The sequence below is a fragment of the Helianthus annuus genome, chromosome 8, assembly GCF_002127325.2.
Source record: "Helianthus annuus cultivar XRQ/B chromosome 8, HanXRQr2.0-SUNRISE, whole genome shotgun sequence".
Classification (NCBI taxonomy): domain Eukaryota; kingdom Viridiplantae; phylum Streptophyta; class Magnoliopsida; order Asterales; family Asteraceae; genus Helianthus; species Helianthus annuus.
The window spans coordinates 7,481,610-7,508,716 of record NC_035440.2 but is presented as its reverse complement, the minus strand read 5'-3'; the positions used below and the strand labels follow the sequence as shown (position 1 = coordinate 7,508,716).

Genomic DNA, 27,107 nt, shown 5'->3' with positions numbered 1-27,107 from the left:
ATGAATTGTGGTTGTGAATAAGGTTCCTGTCTTGCGTCTAAGGTGTTGTCAGCGTCGCTTCCTGCAACAATGTCAGTGTCGGTTCCTGTAACAACTCAAGAGTAGAGATCGCTAGAAGGTCTCTAGACATAGGTCTTGTGAGTCGCCTCCGATGATATGTGATCATCACTAATGTTTGTGTATGGAGAATGTATGACATGTAGTGTTGTGTTCTGAGAGTTCAAAGAACACCACATAGAGTTTGAGGGGGGGATGATCAAATCAAACAATGAACTCATTAGAGAAGAATGACTAAGAGAAGTGTCATTAGTTCATAAAATGTGAAGTGATTGCGATACAAAAAATCTATTTTTTGGAAAGATGACAAAACTAGTCATGCTCCACACCCTCTTTCAAAGCTAGCCACCTCATGGGTCTTTGAAACGACCTTTCAAGCACGGGATGCGTCTTTCAAGGTCTTTTGGGGCTGAAGCGTGCGACGTCTATGCGCCTTTCAAGCACAAGATGCGTCTTTGAAGGTCTTTCCCATGCGTCTTTCACGTCGCATGTCCATTTTTTATTGGGTTTCACTGACGTCGCTCCAAAGACGCATTCTGTGCTTGAAAGGTTGCTTTAAAAACGCATGAGGCGGCTAGTTTTGAAAGAGGGTGTGGTCAATGACTAGTTTTCTAATTTTCCCATATTTTTTGTGTTAATTATTATGTAAAGTCAAATGTTACATTTATTGCAATATAACATAAAAAATGAGATGTTAGTTACACAAACTTTCAAAGTGGTCATGATGGCCAACATTTAAATCGTACGTACGTAAGCCCATATTCACTTGAACCTTCCCTTTAATATTAATAAAATACTAAAAATAATAACAATAATGATAATCATGTACTTCTTTGTACTTAAACAAAAGATACCCCTAGCCTTAAAGGATGAGAAGGATACAATGTAGAAGCTAAGACCAAACCTTGTGGAGGTAGACTCATGGGCAAATAGTGGCCATGAAATGTGACTTTAGCATATATGGTGCATAGTAAAAGAAAGCAACCAAACATATTTGTTTGTTTTAGTGAAACAAGCCAAACCAACCATGTTATAAGCATATCTAAATGTTTAGCTAGACCCTATAGACACGAGGCTATCGTATATGTGTGGGCGTCCGCGACACATGTTTGATGGCCACTCGTTTCTTCAACTATCGTTATATGTTTGATTTGGGGTAGGATCGATTATCATGCGATGCTAAGATTGATGCGTCTCCATCAGGTTAATCAATTTACGTTAGATATAATGTTGAGTAGTTCTTTATATGCTTGTGTTTGGATAGTAAGATTGATGTCCCTTTTTTAATGGTAGGATGATTGAAACAACTCAATTACATTATTTTATGTGAGTGTCGAAACTTAGTACACTCCAACAAGCCATATTATCCGCTTCTTTAGATATGAAAGGTCTACAAATGACAACTGTCATTAAACCTCATTTGTTCTTCTCTTATGCACTCATTCGTACGCAGTGGCGAAGCTTGAGATTTCCGATTAGGGGTTGAAAACGTATATACCCAAAAGTTTCTATAGACCCGGGGGTCGAAAACGTGTATACCCAAAAATTTCTATGCGAAAGCTAGATACATAACACTACTGAGCGAAAAGTCCGGGGGTCCCCCGACCCTTCTAACCTGCGCCACTGTTCGTACGTGTTACGGTGTTAGCAAACAATGATTATTATATATATTTTAAATAACTTATTAACAAATGATTATATATATTTCAAGGTCCCAAAATAAACTGTTAGCACTTGAAAATTTCTAGATGGAACCAAAACTTAGCTTTATTGTATGCCTATTGACGATTTTTGGCAATTTAGTGTCTTAAATAAACTTATACCGGTCAATAATGTTATTTATTTATTTTAAGATAGGGGTGAGCAAAAATTGAACCACAACTGAAAACCAAACTGTTAAACAAAAAAATTAACCGAAATAACCCAAACTGAACGGTTATGGTTAAGTGAATATGATTAATCGAACATTTGGTTATGCTAGTTACCGAACGAAACCATGTTTTTTATATTTATCTGTGATTCTTTTTTATATTTACAGGTGAAGTTAAATGTTTAGTAAGCATTATAGTTTTTTTTTTTTTTTATCATCTTCCTTTTATTTCTCGTCTCTATTTATTTTTGTCCTTTTTTATTTATTTATTTATTTATAGTATTAACATCTAATTATCTATATCCAGAATATGGTTATATTAATTTTTAATTACTTATGAACTACGTTATTCAATTTCAGTATACGGTATATACTTTGAAAGCTAAAATAACTCATATAAGAACATGAGCAAGTTTTATTTTTTGAAATATCAATAAACTACATACAAAGAAGACAACCTTTTGAAACATCAATAAACTATATACAAGAAGACAACCATATTCTTATATGAGACTAATAGCATAAGAAATTAAATATCGGTTAATAACCAAAATAACTATAACCGAACCATAATCGCCGATTAATCGAACCACGGTTAACTGCCTATCGGTTATGGTTACGGTTAACACTTTTTAATTAACCGAACTCCTCGGTTAACCAACCTTCGGTTAACTGAACCCACGGTTAACCGACTTTGCACACCCCTAGACTTAAGATGAAGAAATATATTCATTTAATTGTATGGCATAACTTGATCTATAAATTTATTTGTATTTCTTTTTAAGAACATTTTGATTTACATTTTTATTACAGATTAAGTTGTATCTAATATGATATAGTTTTTTTTTTCAGTCTCAAAAACACATTTTGTTTATATTATTCGAAAAAATAGATTTTCATAATCGTATGTAAAAACAATTATGGCATATTTTTATTTCCGAAAAATACATTATCTTGGATATAATATAACTATTTATAACATTGAGATGGTGGTCTATTGACAAATACAAAACCTTTAAACATTTTGAGAGAGAGATCTTGAATTCAAGTCCCACAGACGACACGAATAAAAGAAATTTACCATTAAAAATAACATTTATATTAAACACACACATACACACACAATAAAAAAAGACAGGACACCATTTCACGTCACATCTTATTTAAAATATTATTATTTAGTTTAAATATCAACAACCATACACTATATGACTATATGTTATACATCTAACTATGTAGTGATTTGTGACCACAATAAGCTGATTTGCACTAAAATTCAATGAAAGGTGATCGTGACAATGCAGTTCCCATGGGCTATATTAAGTGACCTTGAGAATAAGACTATTCCAAGTTATAAAATACAAAACTCATCAAGAAAAGGTCCTACACGTCTACACTTGGGCCAAGTTTCATATATTATCATGTGCGGACACACCCGCTCACTACCATTTCTTTTCATTCTTTTTTTTGCCATCATAAAAAATAAAGTTAAGAAAAGGTAGAAACAGATACTAGGTATTGGTGTGCCGTCATGACTAGTTGACGGTTTAAAGTTAAACTAAGTCGATTCGAGCTTCGGTGTCTCATGACTTTGGTTCGCCTTCTATGGGTTATAGTATAGACCAACAATGGTAAGCCACTTATATTCCAATATTATTTGAAAGGGCTAGTTCAAACTTTAAAGCATGTAAGGGTCTAGGGATGTAAACGAGTCAAATTTGACTAAACGACTTGACTCTCTTAGGCTGGAGGGTATGGGCTGACGTCCCCTCTAGCTCAACCAATTTTCACACAATTTTTTCATGGGTGCTAAAATTTATGTAGCCATTATATTGATGCTGACAATACTACCAGTACTTGAAGTTACAAATGAGGATGGTGGTACTTCAGGTTATAAGGAATAATAATATATTGTTAGTTACGAGCATAGATTGAACGCATCGTGTCACTACCACCATCACAAGTACCTTTATAATTAAGTACAATATAAATTATAGAATGTACCGATACTGCTTTTTTGTGTGTATATATATACTAGCCTAAGTTTCCGTGTGTTACACGGGTGGCTAATAAGAAAAATAACTACTTTAACATGTTGACGTAAATATTTTAATTATATATACGTTGAAATATTAACGGAAATGAGAGAGACTACACCAAATAATTAAAATGCATGAATACAACCAAAAATTACAACTCATTGAAGATCTCTTTATAAACAACATTATTTGTTTTATTCATAGGTTCGCCGTCGTTGTCAAGTATTAGTAGCTTGACTCAATCTCGTGTTTTAACCTTTGATAAAGCTACATACAACTAACCATGTGTGAAAACGAGTTGTCTCAAGTACAAACCAACTCTTGATATAATCACTCACATCAGTTTATTTCAAATAAAGCAACCCATGTAAAGATCAAGAACCCCACAAATTAAAAAGAAAATGAAACGAAAAAGGCATTATGTGACTATAATTTATGAACAACACCAAAACAAATTTCAGAAATGCCAGTAGTTAGGGCTGTAAACGAACCGAACGTTCAACGAACAGTTCGTGAACCGTTCGGCGGGAAGTTCGTTTATGTTTGTTCGATTAGCTTAACGAACGAACACGAACAAAAAAATTCGTTCGGTTAGCTTAGCAAACGAACATGAACACAGGTCTCGTTCGTTCGACTGCGTTCGTGAACGTTCAGTAATATGTTCGGTTACGTTCGTTCATGTTCGCTTAGCGAACGAACACGAACACAGGTCTCTTTCATTCGACTGAGTTCATGAACGTTTGTTAATGCGTTCGTTAAGTTCGTTCATGTACGTTTGTTTACGTTCGTTCGTGTTTATTTTTTTATATTTTAAAAAATAATAAATAATTAACCATTTATCTCAACATATTGAAAACTTGAATCCCTTTTTTTCTAAGTTAACTAAAATTTGACATTCTAAGACATTTTTGGGGATAATTATGTCTAAGTTAGTTAAACTTGTTTCATCGTGTCTGGTGGAGTAGTAGACTTCTTGTGTTTTGATTTATTATTCGATGGTTGTATTTAATTACTTATATCCATTGTTTAGTGATAACAATGTTTTTCTTTTTAATTTCAAGTTAAATGTTCGTTTGTGTTCGTTTTTATTTGTTTGCGTTCGTTTGTGTTTGAGACCAGTGTTCACGAACTGTTCGTGAACAACTGAATTTCTTTAACGAACGAACACGAACATAAACATATGTTCGGTACGCGTTCGTGAACAGTTCGCGAACATGTTAATTTCCTTAACGAACGAACACGAACATGGCCCTGTTCGTGTTCGTTCGGTTCGTTTACAACCCTACCAGTAGTTGACTTCATATTGTTAACTTTGTTTTTGTAGTCACATATGAAGCAGAGACGTAATAAGTGCATTATAGGGGTTTTCATCATACGCTTCATGTACCAAACAAAGTAGTATTAAAATATGTTACGTTAGTTTGTTGTTAGTTTATATTGTAAATAAACTAACTTAACATGAACTGTAGTCTCAATTGTAAATTGAAAAAATAATGCAAAATTAACTTAACATGGTGGCAACAACTGGAATATCACCATAATATAGTAAATATTAGATAAGTAAGAAATAAACTCACATATAAAACAGTCGAGTAGACTATGAAAAGGGTAAACTTAAAATAATAACTTGAATTGAAGTTCGACTTTTTATGATGTTCTAGTCCAAATACTATAACAAATGTTCATCTCCTAATCAATAATTCAAGTAACATTAGGACAAAATTTGTGAGCAGTACCACATCAAAATCAGCAGATGCACCAATGGGTGCTGTGAGTGCGTACTGAAAAAGTTTCATTTTTCAGTTTGCTCATTTATCTCGTCCACGTCATCAATATTCCTGCACACCCAAAAAAATTAAAAAAATGCAATAGAAACGTAAACACGAAGCTCTAGGTCATCAATCCTTACTTTGCCGTCGGGTAATAACACCACAACCGTTTTTTAAAAGACGACTCTAGTTCGTCTGCAAGTCTTTTTCCACGTGCTTTCGCAACTTTTGAATGTGAAGAATGGTCTTTTCAGTTGAAGTCCATGTGTTATTCTTGTCGGTTTGTGATTTTAGTTTCCTCTTTTTCGCATTCTTCACATACCCAATCACATTCGAGAACTTTATTTATCATTACTTTCATGCAATTGCTAGCAAAATGTCCAAAAACTAACAATTTAACAATTTATTAATACAAAAAAATCCCCTTTAATATCAACAAATAGACTTACGTGTGGTCAGCACCAACAAGACATCTACATCATATAGCAAGTAAGTCCTCACGCCCTGCATCTCCACATATATCACACATTGTCATCAACAAATATATTAGCATATTACACAGTTGAATAAATGTATTTTTAGATACTAAATAATGCCAAAAGCACAACTAATACCTATAAATTTTGAATATTAAAAACTGGAATATTCAGGAAACAGGATGTGGAAGTAAGCAACTTCAGGGAGCCAATGATCCCACTACCACTGAAATATCATTTGAAGTAGTGTATATTTCTTTCTACACTTTGAAATCGTTAGATTGAATTGAGTGGTGTTTTTTAAATGAAGAAAGTAAGCATGTTCACTAATAGAGTGAATAAATATCATATCTAGTCTAAGTTCCCGTGTGCTACACGGGTGATCTTACAATAAATTACACTACTTAGAAATGTTGACCTAAACTTTTAAATACCAGTACCGTACCGTACATTTTCGGTACCGGTATCCATATTTGGCGAATTTAGGTACCGATACCGTACTCATCCAACTTAATCATCTTATTCATGACACCAATCTTCAGAGCTGTGCAGAGGCATTCGCAATGGCACCTGCTTCGGTCAGTAACAACACTAGCTTCCCAGCTCGATGCTTCTCCATAATAGCTGCATAAAAGACCACAATATCAATCAATCTGCGATCAACAAACACTAAAAAACAGACACAAAATTGCTCAAACAACTTACCATCCGAGCCACCAATGTGCTTCCCACCTATGAATACATTAGGAACAATACTCTGACCGGTCCACTCCTTTAGAGTGGATTGGATTTCACCTCCATCACCTATCAAATCCATGCATATTACTTCTTCAAATGTTATTGATACAAACTCCGATATGAATCAATTCATCGAAAGAGTCAAAAGTCACTACTTACTTTCTTCATCCAGTTCGATAACCTTGTAGGACACGTTAAGCTCGGAGAACAGTTTCTTCACGCTCTTGCAATAGCCACATCAAGTCTTGCTGCCAAAATCAAGTTAAAATTTCTTAGTTCCTAATCACACAGCATCATTCATCAAGACAAACCAAGAAAGATAGCTTTGCATCTATACTTTCATGATTTGTCGTGAAAAAGGAACTTAACTGTTCTTACAGTAACACCTGTTATTAGGAGTCAAGTTAAATTCCTAATTGCTGATCCGAGAGATTAGCTATAAATCTATGATAAAAATAACATCATTCAGCAAGATAAACTAATCGAAAACGCTTGTTAGTAAATAAAACTATAATACTCACCTTCTTTTGGTTATGGGTGTTGTCGGATCTACATAAAGTTGAATGTCGGACAAATAAGGAACATTGTATTGAACAACTGAATCACTTTCATTTAACACAAGAGGAACTCCAGCTCCATATGCACTCCATTCCTTTAAAGACTCCCAAATATCCCCAAGTACAAAATATGGGTTGTAATCGTTTACTTTATTCCTCCATTCCTTCATGCTAGTCTACATATATGATATATCAAATAAATCACCAATAAGATCGTGTTTTTATGCCACTCAACAAACTTAATCATAAGTGTTAATGTATTATCAATAGCCACATTCAAGTATCCTGAACACTAATATAATCGCTACTTTACTTGTATGCAACTTTAGCATCATCTAATTTCACAGCATCAGATGCTGAATTAGTAAACTAATGTTAACTTTCTAGTAGAGCTAACACATCACATGCAAAATCATTGACAATACATAATGAACCACAATGATTAATTATTACTCAAAAACATGCATTGTTTCCTAATCCAGTCAAATTCATACAGTACCAATTTTGTTAACGACCCATGTAACCAATCATCAAAAAACACATAAACAACTTGCAATTTCTTCATTATTAAAGCTTTTATTTTTTCTTCAATCTTGTTCTGATACATTTTAATGACCACCAATAATAAAAAATTATAAAAAATCACATTTTTATAACTACCCATGTAACCAATCATCAAAAAACACAGAACCAACTTGCAATTTCTTCATTATCAAAGTTTTTATTTTTTTCTTGAATCTTGTTTTGATACATTTTAATGCCTACCAATAACCAAAACCCAAAAAAAAAAATCATATTTTTATAACTACCCATGTAACCAATCATCAAAAAACACATAAAAAAACATGCAACTCCTCCATCATCAAACCATTTTAACTTAAAACTTGTAACAATACCTTAGGGAAATGCAGTTTAAGTCACAACTGGAGTCGTGTGTTAATTGAACACCCTACCTACACATAACATTGATTGTTTAAGAAGACCGAAGAAAATGAAAAAGAACACCAAAAACACATCACATTGATTGTGTAGAGAAACACAATGTGAGTGTAATCAGCCATAAAAAGAGCTGAATTGGAGGCAACTGATCAAACACCAGGTAGGCAACCACTTTCTTAGATAGTTCTAACCCGTTTAAGAGGCAACTTAGACCCTGGATTTGACATAAACACATAAACAACTTCAAAACACAATATATGAAATAATACATATAAAATGGGAGGCAATTGATCAAACATCTGGTAGGCAACCACTTTCTAAGACAATTCTGACCCGTTTAAGAGGCAACCTAGACCCTGAATCTGAAATTAACACAAAATCAACTTCAACTTCAAAACACAATATCCGAAATAATACATATAAAATGGGAAGCAATTGATCAAACACCTAGTAGGCAGCCACTTTTTGAACCCACTGCAAAAACACAGAAACTTTTTTTGTTATTTAAATATATAATATAACATCATATGAAACATTAAAGAATTTTGTTACTTGTCCAATTTTCACTTGACCAGAGCATTTGTGTTGATGTAAGAGGGATCATCTCTCTTAATATGACTACAAACATATCAAACAAATTTCACAGAATCATCAGCTATTGTTTGAAATTAATCACTCAAACGTTACGAAAGAGATTAGGTCACTGATTCTTACCAGATTTAGCGAGAGAAGAATAGACAGAAGCAATCAATTTGGAAGATAATGATCTCAATCCGGTGTTCAATGCCATTAGGGTGTATAATAACACCAATTAACACACAAGAACAATGAACTGCTTAAAACCGGCTTAAGCTGACACAAATAGAAATACATTAGGTGTATAATAACACCAATAAACACACAAATTAGAACAATGAACTGCTTAAAACCGCATATAAAAAAGAATTAGCGGCTTAATCAACAACAACATACAAATCATACAACCAAATTAGGGTTTTCTTATAACAAATACAAAATCACAAACAGAGATGGAAACCAACTTACCTATGATTCAGTTTCGAAGGATGATGATGAAGATAAATCAAAACAGGCAACTTCAGTGTTCCTTTGAAACCTCCGATTAAAATCCCTAAATTGTATATAGAACGTAAAATTGGAAACGCTTCTATAATTTCCAAAAACATCTTCCGGTAATTGATTAATTATTCAACCTTCCATATATAATCAAAGGAGACTTTGAAAGAAGAATGAAGGAATTTATTAATTGAATGAGAATAGAGAGAATAGAGAAAAATGGCGCTAAAAAATGAATTATCTAGCTAAAGAGATATGCCACATAATGGTCAAATGGTCAACATTATTTTGCTTTAGTATAAGAGATAGATTTTTTTTCTCGGCATTTTATAAATTTCTTAAAGATTGCTTTATGACTTATATATAAGAGTTAAGTGACATTTACGTCTACGTGGTTTGTTCACTTTTGCCATTTCAGGCCAAATTTCAAAATTGCGCCATTTTCTTCCTCGGCGTTCTTGAAACGTTTCATTTCAGTCCAAAATAATAACCAAAGTTAAAAAACTTAGTTAGATTAGGGGTAATATGGTCATTTAATAAAGTTTTTTTTTTTCATTTTTAAGCTTCAGGTTTAAAATAAAAACATTTCAGCTAGCCAGAATTGAACCTGTGACCAACCGCCTAGAAACAAACGTATTAACCAGCAAGCCAAATCTCTTTTTGTTAAAATATCGACTTGTTTTTCTTTTGACATGTCTTTAACCACCATTCAACCACCACCTCCACGACCATCTCCACCACTACCAAATTCTTTATTAAATGACCATATTACCCCTAATCTAACTAAGTTGTTTTAACTGTGGTTATTATTTTGGACTGAAATGGCACGTTTCAAGAATATTGAGGAGGAAAATGACGCAATTTTAAAATTTGGTCTGAAATGACAAAAGTGAACAAATCACAGAGACGTAAATGACACTTAACTCTATTTATAAAGTGACCTTGTTTTCTCTTTTTGTTATTTTAGTAATACAATATAGCATTCTATAAAATTTGAATTATATTATTGCGACGTGTTAATTTTTATTTATGATTTCATAAAGTTTTATATGAACGCTCATGTATAGTTGATCTTTTTGTTCTTTACTGTGATGAATCAAACGATATCGTATTCATTTTTGGCGTTTTTTCGACGTGACAATACGAATTCGTTGAAAACAAAGTTGTATTTGCAATAGAGTAATTTTTTTTGAATAAAGAAATAATAAAAATAAAAGAGTAAACTGCCATTTTGGTCCCTGTTGGTTTGGCCAGTTTTGCCACTTTAGTCCAAATCTCAAACTTTTTACATCTGGGTCCCTGTGGTTTCACTTTTGTTGCCATTTTAGTCCAAAATCCAAAAACCTCCTATTTTGACTGTTGAAAGTTGGTTGTTTTGTCTTTTTGTGTAGGGCATTTTTGTCCATATCAATAATTAATATACATCTGATAAAAAATATTACATTTAATAAAAAGAATCAATAACTAATACCATTTTGTGGTATATGCTTCTCCCACACACCTTCGACAGCCTACATCACCAGGGTTTCGAACTTCTATTGATCTCCACCATCAACATCCAACCACCATCCACCATGGATAAACCGCCATCACTCAGATCATCATCCTCTGTCGCCACCGAGGTCCATAGGTTCACCCGTACCCCATCTTCAACCTGCTGCCATCACTTCATCGCTGTCAATCATCACCGGAAACCACAACCCCAACCTGCAACAAACCTGCAACTCGCCTGCCGCCCATCTACAGCCGCAGCGCCGTCGTTTTCTTTCCATCTCCCTCTTGTGTCTCTCTCTCTCTCCATCGATTCTCGTTTCGTCGCCGCCGCACACGGTGGCTCCTCTTTGGTGGTGGATCTTCACAATCATCAGGTTCCGATCTGCTTCACAAGAACAATAAATCCGATTTAGGTTCCGATCTACTTCACAATCACCAGAATGATAAATCCGATTCAGGAGGTGATTCACAAGAACAATAAACCCGATTCAGGAGGAGGTGAGGGTGTAGGGGGTGGCGGCAGTGATGGTAATGGTGGAGGCGGTGAGGGCGACGGTGGTGGCACCGGGTTGCTTCACGTGGTGTCTGGCGGCTGAGCAGGAGAACTAGGGTTTGGGATTTGGGGGAAGATGAAGAAGGTTCTGTAGTTTTATGGCGTCTGGCAGAGGTTTCACAAAAGTGCTGGTAGTGGGTGTTTTGTGGTGGAGGTGTGGTGGTGGTGGATCTTCAATGGAGGTGGTGATTGTTTGAGAAGAGAGATGGTGGTGGATCTTCAGTGGACGTGGTAGTGATGTTGGTGCCATATATATATTATTGATTATTGATATGTTATAATAAAATCAGAGATGGACAAAAATGCCCCTGCACAAAAGACAAAACAACCAGCTTTCAAAAGTCAAAATAGGAGGTTTTTGGATTTTGGACTAAAATGACAATAAAAGTGAAACCATAAGAACCCAGATGTAAAAAGTTTGAGATTTAGACTAAAATGGCAAAACTGGCCAAACCACAGAGACCAAAATGGCAGTTTACTCAAAATAAAATAAAAACATACTCTTGAGTAATAATTATCATTTTCGGTACCCACAAATCATATGGAATCGTTTTAAAATAAAAACCTACTCTTGAGTAATCAATTACTACGTATCTTTTTTGGTACCCATGCATCATATGGATTTGTTTTATGGGTTCTATGGAAACAACACTACAAGTATGTGAGATGAGATAGCGGGATCCGGATCAACTCCGTGTTTATAAACCCGTGCTAGATAATTGTATGAGATGTGATGCATAAAATTTCACGGATAAAAATAACTATTAATAAAAACGCCCACTTGTAACTAAGAGGCGTTCACGCAACATGACCACATTTGATATATCATTCTTATCGTAAATGTATAAGTATGAAAAATAACAAAAATCCAAGAGAGCTTGGAGCAACCTGTTGTTAGCATAATAAAATTAGTGGGCTATTTTGTATTGGGTTTATTGTTTAGCACATTCAGATAGTAACCCTATATAATTTCTCTATTTTTGTTTTTTTTTTCTCTTTGTTTTTGTATTACTTTTTATCGTAATAAAATCCTAGCCCCTCTTTTTCCTCTATACATTCTTTATTAGTTATTATCTTTTCCCCTACAACACATAGCAAAATCTCATTCTTGAATTTCTACCCTACTTGACCATCTAAACTGAAACATCATGGTTGTTCCACTCCTATTGGATCTCTAGCTTTTCTCCAATACAAACCACAACAATCCATCATGTGCTAGTGGACATGCCAACTAGACCGTTTTCACTATACCCTATTCTCAAACTTGTACCCCTTGCATAAAGAGTTGTGTATTTGTAGACACTGTTCACATATCTTCAACACACGGATGACAAAGATTACTATAAAAGGCAAACTTTACTCAAAACTTATCTTCAATATACTATGCCACTACCCTAAATCATTTCATGACACCACTCTTTTCCTTTCCTTTTTAATGCTTTCCATTCACTCTTCTCCAACTCAAGATACATCATTTATCTCAAAGAAGCTAATGCATATCATGTATTAACTTATCAATCTTGTGTGCAAATTGTAATTGTAATACACTCTTTCAACAGAAATTTGTCATTTTACTTCAAGAATGTCAGTTAGTACTATTCCAGTCTCGTCTCAGGCTAAGAAACCGTTCCATCATAGGAACGGTTCAGACGAGCTTGGCGTGTTTGAAGCCGCTCGTTATTTCTCAGGTGCCACTGAAAACAACAGCTTCAGTGGCACCCATGAATCGAGAAGTTTTAATTACAATACTCGGCCTTTTGGAAGAATGAGTCTTGACATGCCAAACCTCCATAGAGGGAATGGCATTCCTTTACAAGCCATGTTGATGGATAATCGCATGGTGATCAACAAAGAGAAGAAGTCCAAACAACCAAGCTCACCAGGAGGGAAATTGGCTCATTTTTTGAACTCTCTATTCAAGCAAACATCTTCAAAGAAGTCAAAGTCAAAAACAAAGTCAACAAAAGATGAAGATGAGAGTCCTAGTAGTTGGAGGAGGAAGAGAAGGAGTAGCATTAGCCATTTTAGGAGTACAAACACCACCACCACCACCACAACCATCACCGCCACCGCAACCGCCACCACAACCGCCACCATTATGAGTGATGCAAAATCTCCATTTTCAACCTCAACAAGCTCAGGCTTTAGAACACCACCACCTTATCATGTAGCACACACACCTACAAAAACCACAAGCTATAAAGACCCCAAAAGCTATACATATCTCAAACCTCTTCCAACTCAAATCACAAAAGTACCCATCAATGGAAACCTCAACAAGATTGAACATTTCACTACCAAGAGTGATCTTTCTGACAAAAACATGAATTTTCATAATGGGCTTTTGGAGAAAGTAAAGATTTATGATGAAAAATATAAGTTTGTTTCAAGAGAAGATATCAAAGAATTCAAGAAGTTTGTTGTTGATGATGGTGCCGATAGCGATTCAAGTTCTGATCTTTTTGAGTTAACAAACTGTGATTTGGGGTATTATTCAAGTGGTTTGCCTGTTTATGAAACCACCCGCATGGATAGCATCAAAAAGTAAAAAAAAAAAAAAAAAAAACACATAGTTATTCGTATCATATATTTACATGCATGTAGATAAATTTGATTTTATCTTCATTTTTAGCACTTTTGTTAATCTTGTTGCTATCTTCTTGATCATAAGTTAATTCATTTTGATATTATTTGTGCAAGATATTCAACTTTACTACAAACTTTATACTTTTTTAGGTCTTGTATATATCAATTACAAAAGATATGCGAGCCTACAAATCTTGAAAAATTATTAATATATAATGATGAAACGTAGTACTTTTTTAAGTCCAACGTTACATAGATGATATCTTGAATGATAAGGCAGTAATTCATTTGTTAATTTTTAAATAAAACAAAGAGAGTAATAAAAATTTTAAGTGAATTAGTTGTCGGAAATATTCGTTAGTGAATTAGTTGTATGTGATCATAGAATCTTGCTGCCCCTGTTCTATAATCATAGAATCTTTGATGTTCAATAAAAAGTTGTATGTGATTGGTTGGTAAGTAGTCCATTGGTAATGTCAACTTTGATCATCGCCTCATCACGGAAGTCTTTATCCATGTTTAGCTTCCCGTTGAAACTTCATCGATGGAGCCTATCTTCATTGAAAGACGAACTAACAAATTTACATGTCGATAAAAGTCCTTTGATTATATAGTGTATATAATAAATACTTATATTTTAAATATAACTATTTAATTAATAGTAAAAATTGTTAATTCAAGGGATGTTATGAAACCCCTTAAAAAATTACTACACTAAAATAATACACATATTATATCTTTGCAAGTATGGCTCAGGTTTTATAGCCTAGTGTCTAGTGATATTTTAGGGGTGAGATAAGACATTTGAGATCAATAGGTCCTGAGTTCGATTCCCATAAAGGGGTATTTCCTATATTTATTAGGTTTCTTCCTGAATTGGTGTGTAGGCATTATGCCTAGTGGAGATGGATATGATCGGACGGTTTCGCTGGTGGTACGATAATACTCCAGTCGTTCGTCGGTGATCCAAATTTACCGTTCAAAAAAATTCGTGAAAGTAATTCATAATGTTTTTTTTTGTCTGTTTATTTTATATAATGATTTTTATGATGATAAGTGTGTTAACTGTTAACTTAGAAAGTGCATTATTAGAGATAGAACATGATTGTAGAGTTTCTCACAAGATTGACGTTGGGGCAATTATCACCCCCATGTGAACTCCCATCATTTTCTTTACTTTGATTTATGTCAAATGGGAAATTTCAAATACCAAACTTTGCCTAATTAAATAGGTAAAATTAAATTCTATAAGATTTGTACAAAATGTTAAAAACGTTTCATATCTCAAATAAAATAAATTTTTAGAAAGGGGGGGGGGGGGGGGGGACAATGACTTAGGGCATCATGACGTGTGCATGTGCAAATGTAGATATATGAAAGTGTTACTTAAAAATTCTCTTTAGGGTTTGGTAGAAACCAACAATATTAGATTCCTGTATGTGAGTAACTTTACTTGTATTACACACAGTGGCGGACCCAAGAATTTTTTCATGGGGTGCGGAACATTTTTAAAATTTTTAGGCCCTAAGGTATATAAGTAAAAAAAATTGGTTCGTATCGGGTCGGTTTGAGTCGGGTCGGATCATGTAAAACAAAAGAACATCAAACTAAATTTACCTCGTTAAAACGGTTCCCAAATTCTTGATTTTGAAAATCCACATCAATAAATTCGGAAGATGTATCAACTTTCCTCTTGAGAAATCGCGCCATAACGTCCCTACTCATGGTTCCTATCGGCTATCACAAACAAATTGATCTATAAGTTCATGGCTCCATAACATATTACATAATGTATCAAGTATTCAAGCCCTAGAAATCATAATGTAAATCACACTAAAAATCATCTAAACATCATATACACCATTAAAAAAAATAAATAAATAAAAAACCCCAAACATCAGGCCTGATCGTATATAATCCACCACAAAAAAGACAAAATATCATCATCATCACTAACAAAATATAAATATATAACCCACTACAAAATCAAATATCATCACTAACAACAAAAAGAAGCACATGTCTCCTGCCATCGAAAAATCACTTCTGGTGGCTACCGGTTCCATCCCACCCCACCAAAAATCAACCAAAAATCATCAAAAAAATCAACCAAAAATCATCAAAAATAACAAAAGAAACTTACCCATGTTCGATCTGCAGTGATATGATGACTGATTACGGTGGTATGCGGCTGCTGTTGTCGCTGATGTTCTGATCGTTGGCGTGCGTGCAGGGAGGATAGAGAGCGGGAGAGAATATGTAAGGGTTTTGGTCTTGTTTATTTTATTTTAGTTTGAAATATTGTTGATTTGTTGGGTTTGTTTATTGGGCTAAGACTTAGTAGTGAGCTAGTTAAAGGTATTGGGTATTTGGGTTTAGTTATTTAGGTATTAAAAGGTATATAATTTAGGTAGTGTTTTTTTTTAAAAAAAAATAAGAGTTTACTAAAAAAATTTTAAAATATAAATTGATAACACTTTTTACCTAAGGGGTGCGGACAGAAAATTCCATGGGGTGCGGACAAAAAATTTCAAGGGGTGCGGACGGGATTTTCGACAGAACTTAGCACTAAATTTTTTTTTCCCAAGGGTACGCCCGCCCACCTTGGGCCAAGCTTAAGTCCGCCCCTGATTACACAATGAGGATACTGTAATCAGTTTGTCTTTGCCTTCACCTTTGGATAGTCAACATGGTTCTGGGTTCACCAGTTCACATTCAAATCTCCTTCAATTCATCTTCTCTTTCTTATAGACTAAAACCATTATAAAGTATGGAATTTGTCCTACATCGGGTTGTATGAGTAACTAATGTGGGGTTTATGTACCAAATGGACTCTCTCACCCATCAGACTAGTCTTTTGGGTTGAGTTTTTTTGTTTGGTATGTAACACTGGTATCAGAGCCAAACTCGAAGTGGTGACCGGGACTGGGAGAGAGCTAGTCGTGAAATTTAAATACTCTTTAAGCGGAGTCTTACACCTTGTCACTCCGCATTTCACCACCGCTCGATGACATTTAAATTCGAGTCAATTAAGGTTTGCTTCTAGTGGAAATTAAGACCTTTCTATGAAATTGAGTCCAATGAACAAATACATTTTTTATTTTGATAAAAATATCCGTCACCATTTTACACCAGAATCATCACAATAAAAACAATGAAACACATATGCGTATATAAACTCGCTTCATATATAAAAGCCTTCATCATAAGCCTCCAAACATGTGAGCTAAACTCTAAACCTAATTACAAAAAAAAAAAAAAAAAAAAAAAAAAAAAAAAAAAAAAACGTAAGAAAAGTTGAAGAAGGAACGATTTGTGTGCTTATTTCACTTATAAATTTAGTTTACTGAGCATTTATAAATCGTGTGAAACCCATATATCATACCCAAGTTGCTCTAACATGCGTATATAGACTAAAGTATAAGGAAATACCATAACACCCTAATGGGAAGTGGGACTAATATGCTCATCTCATCTAACATTGTTAGGTTCTAAGGTATTAAAATGTGGTTATGGTCCTAATCATCATCACAACCCTCTAAGTAGGAAGGCCATGAGCCCCACCACCACCCTCGCACCGCATCATACCCTTAGGGGATTAATTATTAAGGGTTAAAATGAAATAGTAAAAATATGTATTATTGGGAATAGTAATTTCTTGACCCCTAAGTAAGACCATAATTTTGTTTTTGATCGGATCAATTTTACTATTTAAAAATTGGTTGCGGCGTAATTTGTTACGGTTACATGTTACTTTTTTTATAATTGGTTGTTTTGACGACGCATAATTATCAATAAACTTTAGATTTGGATTTAAAGAAGAGGAACCCATATGCTATACAACACCTATGTATTATTTTTATATAGCTAAGTCCATATGAAAATTAATAAAATCGATACTCCTTACGTGTAGAACTAAAAAGTAGTAATTATGTGGTTCAAACTTTTAAGCTACTCATCAAATCATATATTTATTTAATCATACCAAAACATTATCATTGAGAGTTGGAAATTAAAACAATATTTTCCTTTAAGTCCTTCCACTCGGAACAATAATTTCTCCTAATAACTTAGTATTAGGAAATTGTGGATGGTGTCAAAGTATATTTGGATTTTCATATGCCAAAATAAGACATAACATAAAGTAATGACACAATAGTTGTCAAAAGTATATTTGAAAATCCAACATAGACCACCCGTAGTGGGGCATTATGTGGGCATTATGCTCAAAAAAAATGCCCCCCACTCCCATTACATTGGGCATTATGGGGCATTATGCTCAAAAAAAAATTGCTTTGGCGTGATATATAAAACGCCTAAAGGGGATTGTGGGAGGGTTGACTGACCAATGAGATTTTTTAGGGGTTTTTTCTTTATTTTATTTAATGCCCCAATAATGCCCAATAATGCCCCATCCCCATTACACCCCATTTTAGAAAACGCCTAATAATGCCCTTTTGCTGACTGGACCGCCACATGGCGTAAAATGCCCTAGGGTGGGGGCATTATATTCCCTTTCCACTACACATGGTCTAAGTAAGGATGGTGTCGGAGAGAGGAGAGTGGACCCCCCACACAAATACGGCCGAAAATTGAATAACAATTTGCAAGGAGCAATAAAGAGTAGTAACATAGGGATATAAAAACAAAACATGGCTTTAAACATCATAAAGAATAATGAGGTTATGAGACCGGTTTTGTACAACTTGTTCGCGAAGCAACAACGCGATAGTGTAGATGATGGAGAGGTGGGTTCGGGCCCAATTCTAAATCTAACCAATCAAACTAATTTGTTTTTAGTTTTTAAATTCGGTTGTGACATATGAAACATGAGAGACATATGATTTGTTGTAATTTGACAAGTTGTTGCAAGTAAGAGTCAAGTAGTGACGAAAGTTGATGTGTTGCTGACTAGCTTGGAGCTGTGGCATATTGACATGGGAGTCAAGCGCTCCTTACACCCTTAGATTAACAAATTTGCTTCAACAGGTGATAAATATTCATTCATATAACTATATAAATCATGTTACATTAACCCACTACTAGTAATGTAAATAAAAAAACATGATAAATTAAATATGTAATACTCTCTTCAATATATCTTAAATCATAGTTACTTAAGTTACCTCATAATGTGTTACATATTGGCTTTCAACAAGTGATAAATATTAATTTAACCGTGATTTACTCAAATATGCATAAGTGTGGCTAATAAATAGGTGGGTAGTCTAGTCTAATGATTTCTTCATTGAGGTCTATGGGTAAATCAAATCATCAAATGATGCATGCACCAAACTGGGTCCGGTCAACTTTACCTTCATCCCAAAACCGCACCCAACAACCCAACTATCCAAGTGAGTGGAGCCAAGAATGATAACCCGTTTTTCTATTACACCTAATAATTCCAATAAGCTTGTTATATCCTGATTTGGATTAAGCTAATGATATTTTTTTTTGTTTTATGAAAGACTAGATAAGCTACATCTAATAAAATCCAAGCTATAGTTGACGGGTCAAACAATTAGTTGTCATATATTCAAACATTAGCACATAAAACATACAATGACGGACCATGAATATTTTTGAATGGGGTCGTCGACTTTTATATTATTAAACTCGATCATGTTTGGTTTGTTTTCTATTGGATTGTGGCGTCGACTTTTATATTATTAAATCAGGTAAAAGGAACTGATTCAGATTTTTTTTACCGGATTGAATCGTGTTTCCATTGGCTTATATTTAATAAAAGGCTGGTAAAAAAAAGGTTGAGTAACTTAGAGGTGCACAAATGACTAGGAGTGGCAAAATGGGTGGGTTGGGTAAGTTTGGGTAATGGGTTAGGATGGGCATGGGTTAGAATGGGTTTGGGTTAGAATGGGTTTAGTAAGAAATGGGTTAGAATGGGTTTAGGTCAAGATGGGTTTTTGGTCAAGATGTATTTGGGCATGATAAAAAATTCAAACAAATCCAAAAAGATATAAAAAATCAAAAAAATAATAAAAAATTCTAAAAAATCAAAAAAATTAAAAATAAAAAAAAATCAAAAAAATTCTAAAAAATAAAAAAAAATCTAAAAAAATAAAAAAAATCTAAAAAATCAAAAAAATTACAAAAAATCAAAAAATAATAAAAAAAATTCTAAAAAAAATCCTAAAATCATAAAAAATTCTAAAAAATCAAATAAAAAATCCAGAAAATGGTAAAAAATAAAAAAACCAAAAAATTTCTAAAAAATCGAAAAAATTCTAAAAAATCAAAAAATTCCAAAAAATCAAAAAATAATAAAAAAAATCCAAAAAATTCTTCAAAAATCCTAAAATCATAAAAAATTCTAAAAAATCAAAAAAAATTCTAAAAAATATAAAATTCAAAAATATCAAAAAAAATTAAAAAATCAAAAAAATCTAAAAATAAAAAAAAATAAAAAAAATTCTAAAAAATAAAAAAAATTTCTAAAAATCTAAAAAAACAAAAAAAATTCTAAAAAATAATAAAAATCCAAAAAATTCAAAAAAAATCAAAAAATAATAAAAAAATCAAAAAAATTCTAAAAAATAAAAAAAGCAAAGAAATTCTAAGAAATAAAAAACCCTAAAAAATCAAAATAAATCTAAAAAATCTTAAAATATTCTAAAAAATAAAAAAAACCTTAAAAATCCTAAAAACATTTTTAGAATTTTTGGATTTTTTAGAATTTTTTGATTTTTTATTATTTTTTGATTTATTATTATTTTTTTATTTTTTAGATTTTTTTTATTTTTATGATTTTTTAGATTTTTTTTTTATTTTTTAGAATTTTTGGATTTTTTTTATTTTTTGGATGTTTTACAATTTTTTGGATTTTTTTTGAGTTTTTATTATTATTTTTTATTTTTTATAATTTTTTATTTTTTAGAATTCTTTGGATTTTTTATTATTTTTTTTATTTTTTTAGAATTTTATAGATTTTTTTTATTTTTTAGAATTTTCTGGATTTTTTTATTATTTTTTTGTTTTTTTTATTATTTTTTTGATTTTTTAGATTTTTTTGGATTTTTTATTATTTTTTTGATTTTTTTAGAATTTTTTGGATTTTTATTATTTTTTAGAATTTTTAGAACTTTATCATTTTTTTGATTTTTATCATTTTTCTAGAATTTTTGGATTTTTTATCATTTTTTTGATTTTTTATTATTTTTTTGATTTTTTAGAATTTTTTTAGATTTTTTATTGTTTTTTTGATTTTTTAGAATTTTTTGGATTTTTTATCATTTTTTTATTTTTTTATATTTTTTTGATTTTTTTAGAATTTTTGGATTTTTTTCTTATTTTTCTGATTTTTTGATTTTTTTTTTATTTTTTAGAATTTTTTGGATTTTTATTTTTATTTTTTATTTTTTAGAATTTTTTTTTATTTTTCTGATTTTTTGGAAAATTTTTATTATTTTTAAATATTTTATTATCTTTAAAATTTTTATTATTTGTGAAGCCAACATGTACGAACACTCGAATGGGATGAAAAATCTGCCTATGATGCTCTTTTTGAGTTATCCATGTATCGTGCGTAATACCCATCATAACCCACGAATTATTTTAAATAGATATCATATAACCCATCCTGACCCATCCTTAGTTATTTCTTAACCCATCCTAACCCATTCTCATTTTTAAAATGACCCAAAATAACCCAAAAAACCCAAATGGGTTTTATTTGCCAGGCCTACAAATGACAAATCAAGTTGTGGGCCCAAATCGGTTTGGGTTGAATGTGGGTCGGAATGGATCAATAAAAGTCAAAACCGGGTTGTGTTGGTGGGTTTTTTTTTCTTTTTTTTTTGGGGGGGGGGGGGGGGGTTTGGATGATCGAGTTTGAAACTATGTTTTAACCTGTGGGTCAGGTTTGACTGGGTTCGAACCGTTTCAGAATACAGGGTTACAACCCGAATTCAACCTTACAGAGTTACAGGTCTAGTTGGTTTGACTTCGGTCCACACGCACACATAAACAAAAACATATATACATTAAAATAAGTGATTTGCGGATCTATTACTATTTATTTATTTTTCTAACATAAGCCATTTAGTTTTGATATAAAAGTTTGCATACAAAAATGTAGAGTTAACTTCATGTACAAAGTGCCTTATCATACAAAATGTATAAAAGACATGAAAAAGCCAAAAAAACACGGTGACATTTTCGTAATTATTTGCTTGTAGGGTAATTAACAAAATTACTCTAAAAATGATCTTGTAGAGTAATTTTGATCATGTATGGTAATTATGAAAATTACTCTACAAGTGTATCAAAATTACTCTGGAAGTTTATCAAACAATATTCAATTTAGAATTACTCTACAAAATTACTTTACAAAAACAAAACTTTACCATACAAGATCATTTGTAGAGTAATTATGATACTCTACAAAATTAGTTTACAAGATCAAAATTACTCTACAAGATCATTTGTAGAGTAATTTTGATAATTACTCTACGAGTAAATAATTACGAAAATACCATCACATTTTTTTTTTTACATTTTTATCATATTCATACATCTTGTATGACAAGAATATTTGTATTTGATATTTTGTCCAAAAATGTAATTGTTTGTAGCTTATGTAGCATGTGGTCCCTCACGTTGAAAATTTGGTTCGACTCCACTTAATGCATGCTTTTTTATGCATCATTACACTTTAAGAATTCATGGACGCTTCTAGCATTTGAGGCACCTTTATCATCGTCCCCTTCTTAGTCATACATGCTCATATACACTTGCATACCGCTCTTTACAAGTATTGTTTTTAGCACATTGACACACAGTGACGATTGAACCAGTGATGAAAACCGAGAAAAAGCCTAGAATGTCGCACATGATAGAGGGATAACACACAATCCTTTATTGGCTCCGCTCAATGCATTTATCACCACGCACTATGGGCGGCTTGCTTTCTGCTTTTCTAATCAAAGCCTTGGTCACTAGACGTTATGTGCATCTTGCTTCTCACTAACAATAAAATAGTGATAAGCCATCTCTCGGTTGACTAGTGGCTAGTAGTAAGCTCAGGGGCGGATCCAAGGGGTTTTTGGGGGGTTTCCAGGAACACCCTCGGTATGGAAAAAATGGGAAAATTTAGTGGAAATCCTGTATTATTTAGAAAATAGTTAGTGAGAATTAGTAAAAATATAGCAAAATGAACCCCGTGGAAAAAGTTTCTGAATCCGCCATTGAGTAAGCACACAAACAATATATTATCCGCGCAACTCCATGATAATGATGATTGCTTGTCGTATATGCTCACATCTATAGATGATGATCATGGAGATCAAAACAAAAAAAAATGTACTTCGCACCTTCAAGAGAAATAGATTTAGGTGGACAACCTATCAAGACAAAACCGAAAAGGAAAAAAATTGTTAGATTAAGTGGTTTTATATGATTGATGTTACGTGTCAATAAATAGAGGGGGTTAATTGTAATTGTCTATTAGTATAGAGTCATAGTGAATAGTTTAGTTTGTATATAGGCGCGAGTTGTGAAAATAATTATCATCGAATGAACTGAGTTTTCCTCTTCTCTTGTGTTCCTCTTCTCTCATCTTTCGATCACCTACCGTGATTACAAAATTGTTAGTAACAGTTGAGGTATCAAGCTAGGAAGATGCATCAACACATGACTAACGACAAGTAACTCAGCTAACACCCACTAAAAAACAAATATGTTCATGACGGATATGATATTGCCCTTAAAATGCAAAAAAAAAAAAAAAAAAAAAAAAAAAAAAAAAAAACATGTAAATTCAATCTTTTAGAATTTAGAGTTATAAATATATGTGAATGGTGTTTGGTAATGTTTGCTTATCATAGTTTTGGGTATTTTTTAGATTTGTTGATTTAAGATATAGGGGAATGATTTACTAAAAAGTGGGTTTTGCAAAAGTAGCCTAAAAAAATTGTGATGATGACATGTAACACTCTTTATAAGTAGGAAGGAAAAACATTTTGGTACTAAAACATTTTGATCCTTATAAGTAGAAGTGTGAAAATGACATGTGACACCCTTTTTGTTTTCTGAAAAATACGACAAGAAAAATCTATGACTAAAATGTAACACAAAAAATCTAGTAAAAAAATATATCACAAAAAATCCAGTACAAAAATATATAACACAAAAAAATTCAGCACAAAAAAAATCTAATACAAAATTTAGCAAAACAATGTAGCACAAAAAAATGTTATACAACATAGAAATGTAACACATTTTTATAGTTTTTTTTAGTTATCATATTTTATATATCAATATGGTACTCAAATAAAAAGACAAAAAGATGCTCGATTTTATGGTGAATTTTTTATTAAAAAAATAATGTCATATAAAAAAGTTATGAATGTTTAAAAATGGGTTGAAATATGCACGTGAAGAGACAAAGTCAATAAATAGGTTTTTCCAAGAATACCCTTACCCTATTCTTTTTCACTACATTTTCATTTTAACAATTGATTTAAAAAATAAAAAGATATTTTTTTTCATTTGATCTTACCCTTAAGATATATTTAAGATGAAAATAAATAGGTGATTTAAAAAGAAACATAATCTTTAATTATCTAACTAAATTATTATATGCGATCAAAAGCTAAAAAAAATGATAATTTAATTATCTGACTAAATATTAACTTTAACTTTTTAATTTGTAATCATCAACAACTTATAATATACACATCAGATGATCAAATACAAAGTTTATTTTGGCTAAAAAAGATAGAAAACAATAAGATTATGACATGTGGCAAAATTTAAAATAAAGAGAAACAGTATTTTAGCCAATCTTATCCAATATTCCCCCTTCTTCTCTCTGTAACTTCAAAACCCACCGTCTTCAACCTTTTTCTTCACTTTCTATCTCAATAATCACTACATTATAGTACGATTTTCGTCACCAATCAATGATTCAAACATCCAATCAACGTGTTCTTCAACCTTTTTAAAGAAAACTCAGTTTAATTTTATACAATATCTCATTTTTCCCGTGATTTTTAAGCGAATCACTCGATTCGATCGCTGATAAGTGTTTCTAACATTCAAATTTCGTCAATCGTTGAATAAATCTGAGGAAATCGGCTTCGATCTATACAAGAAATTTTTTAATTGTATTTTTACGATTTGGGCTTTTGAATCGAGTCATTGCATTTTACAAAGTAATGAAAAAACACTTTTTTTTTGTATTATCAGTTTATTGGGTTTTAAAAACAACACATTTTATTGTGTTTTTAGTTCATTGCGTTTTAGGTAAAACACATAAAAGTTTTTAGTTCACTGCGTTTTAGAAAAAAAAAAAAAAAAAACACTTTCTTTTATGTTTTTATATATTGCGTTTTAGGAAAACACATTTTTGTGTGTTTTTTGCTCCAATGCGTTTAAAAAAAAACACATTTTTATGTGTTTTTAGTCCATTGCGTTTTAGGTAAACATATTTTTATGTGTTTTCAGTCCATTGCGTTTTATAAAGAACACTTTCTTTTGTGTTTTTAGGTCATTGCGTTTTAAAAATAAGACATTTCTTTGTGTTTTCTGACCATTGCGTTTTAGAAATAAGACATTTCTTTGTGTTTTTGGTCCATTGCGTTTTAGAAAAGTCGTTTTTACGTTTTTTGTCCATTGCGTTTTACGCAACTGGGTTTTCGAAAACATAGCAATAGTATGCTCGTTTTAAAGATAAAAAAACTCTCGTTTTTTGGTGCAATTTTTATAAAAAAATAATGTCGTATGAAAGAGTTATTAACGTTTAAAAAATGGGGGGTGGGATTGGAGGAGAGAGAAACTATTGCCCTGGATTGACTAGAATGCCCCTACACAAACCCACGCGCCTTCTTTTTTTTCTTCAATTTCGCTCATTTAATCTTAGCCCTTGATTAAATCAATTTATGGTCAAGATTACTTCCTAGAAAAAAACTTCATATTATATCCTTTTTACGTAACCTTTTAAGAAACAACACATGACTAAAAATAAAAAATAAAATGAAAACTGAAATAAAAATCAATAATAACATCTAACACTCGGCATGAATATAGGTGAACATCTTGATTTTATAAAAAAACTCTGAACCGGCTTTTTAAACCTTGATCAAAACCGGTTATGTAAAAAACCAATTTAGTTAATAATCGGTTTAGAGGGTTCGAAAACCATGACTTACTTAGGAGCAGTTTGTTTAGCTCTTAATGATTCAGATCTCTTACTAGTTTAGCATATCACCTATACACTCAAATCCAAAACCGTACATAATGGTTTCAAAGAAGGTTTCTTTTTGTCCATTTTTTATTATACAATTTTTCATTGTCGCCTTGTAAACTTGTGTAATAGAATTCTGGTAGTTTCATTTCTACACTTTTCAAATATTTAGTAAAAGTTTATATTTGTTTTATATATGTTTTAACAAACTGTTATATTACTAATTACTTTATTTACTCTTTATATTATAAATAATATACATTTTTAGTTCATTTAATTTGATTTTCTTTCTGTAGGTTGCATTAGTTAATTTAAAAGAAAATGAATACATAGTGTGTTTACTTTGGTATAAATTTTGTTAACAATGGACTTATATTAAAATAGAGTATTTTGTCGAGTGGTGGGACCGTGCCGATACCCTGACATACCGCATCGATTCCGACCGAATGACATTTGCACCAATAATCCAACATAACAGTTATTCGTTAATTTAGTATTATTCTAGCCATGTTCTTATTTAAATAGTATCAAAATTATTATTCGATGAGAAAAAAAAAACTCAAATTACAACTAAGTGCATTATGAGAACTTTGGAAAGTTTGTTTTCGTTTTCTTTCTATAAAAAATCTACGCGTTTAATTTTTTTCTCAACGCTCAGATATAAAGTTTATTGAACTCGGAATTGTATTCGAGTTATAACATTTTTCATTAGAAATAAAACAAACAATGTAGGTTCTTTGTTTTGTGTTGTAT

At 32.1% G+C, this 27,107-nt stretch overlaps 1 protein-coding gene, 2 long non-coding RNA genes and 1 pseudogene across 3 annotated transcripts; 1 reads left to right on the top strand and 3 right to left on the bottom strand.

Annotated features, from left to right (window-relative positions):
* Positions 1-6,711: 6,711 nt before the first annotated feature.
* Positions 6,712-7,280, bottom strand: LOC110869511 (annotated as a pseudogene).
* Positions 7,281-7,573: 293 nt separating this feature from the next.
* On the bottom strand, positions 7,574-8,625 carry LOC118481160. The gene is made up of 3 exons (XR_004864611.1): positions 8,592-8,625; positions 8,403-8,459; positions 7,574-7,682 (listed from the first exon to the last, which is right to left on the bottom strand). It is a non-coding gene; the product is annotated as an uncharacterized LOC118481160 (long non-coding RNA).
* A 271-nt stretch (positions 8,626-8,896) lies between these two features.
* LOC118481159 lies at positions 8,897-9,299 on the bottom strand. The gene is made up of 3 exons (XR_004864610.1): positions 9,160-9,299; positions 8,998-9,063; positions 8,897-8,919 (listed from the first exon to the last, which is right to left on the bottom strand). It is a non-coding gene; the product is annotated as an uncharacterized LOC118481159 (long non-coding RNA).
* A 3,597-nt stretch (positions 9,300-12,896) lies between these two features.
* LOC110871955 (protein BIG GRAIN 1-like E) lies at positions 12,897-14,159 on the top strand. Its single transcript, XM_022120724.2, has one exon. The coding sequence runs from the start codon at positions 13,149-13,151 to the stop codon at positions 14,112-14,114; it is 966 nt and encodes a 321-aa protein (XP_021976416.1). The 5' UTR covers positions 12,897-13,148; the 3' UTR covers positions 14,115-14,159.
* Positions 14,160-27,107: the final 12,948 nt, after the last annotated feature.

Bases quoted from the DNA above. Each gene is read 5' to 3' on its own strand.
- LOC110871955 (XM_022120724.2), top strand. From the start codon at position 13,149: ATGTCAGTTAGTACTATTCCAGTCTCGTCTCAGGCTAAGAAACCGTTC.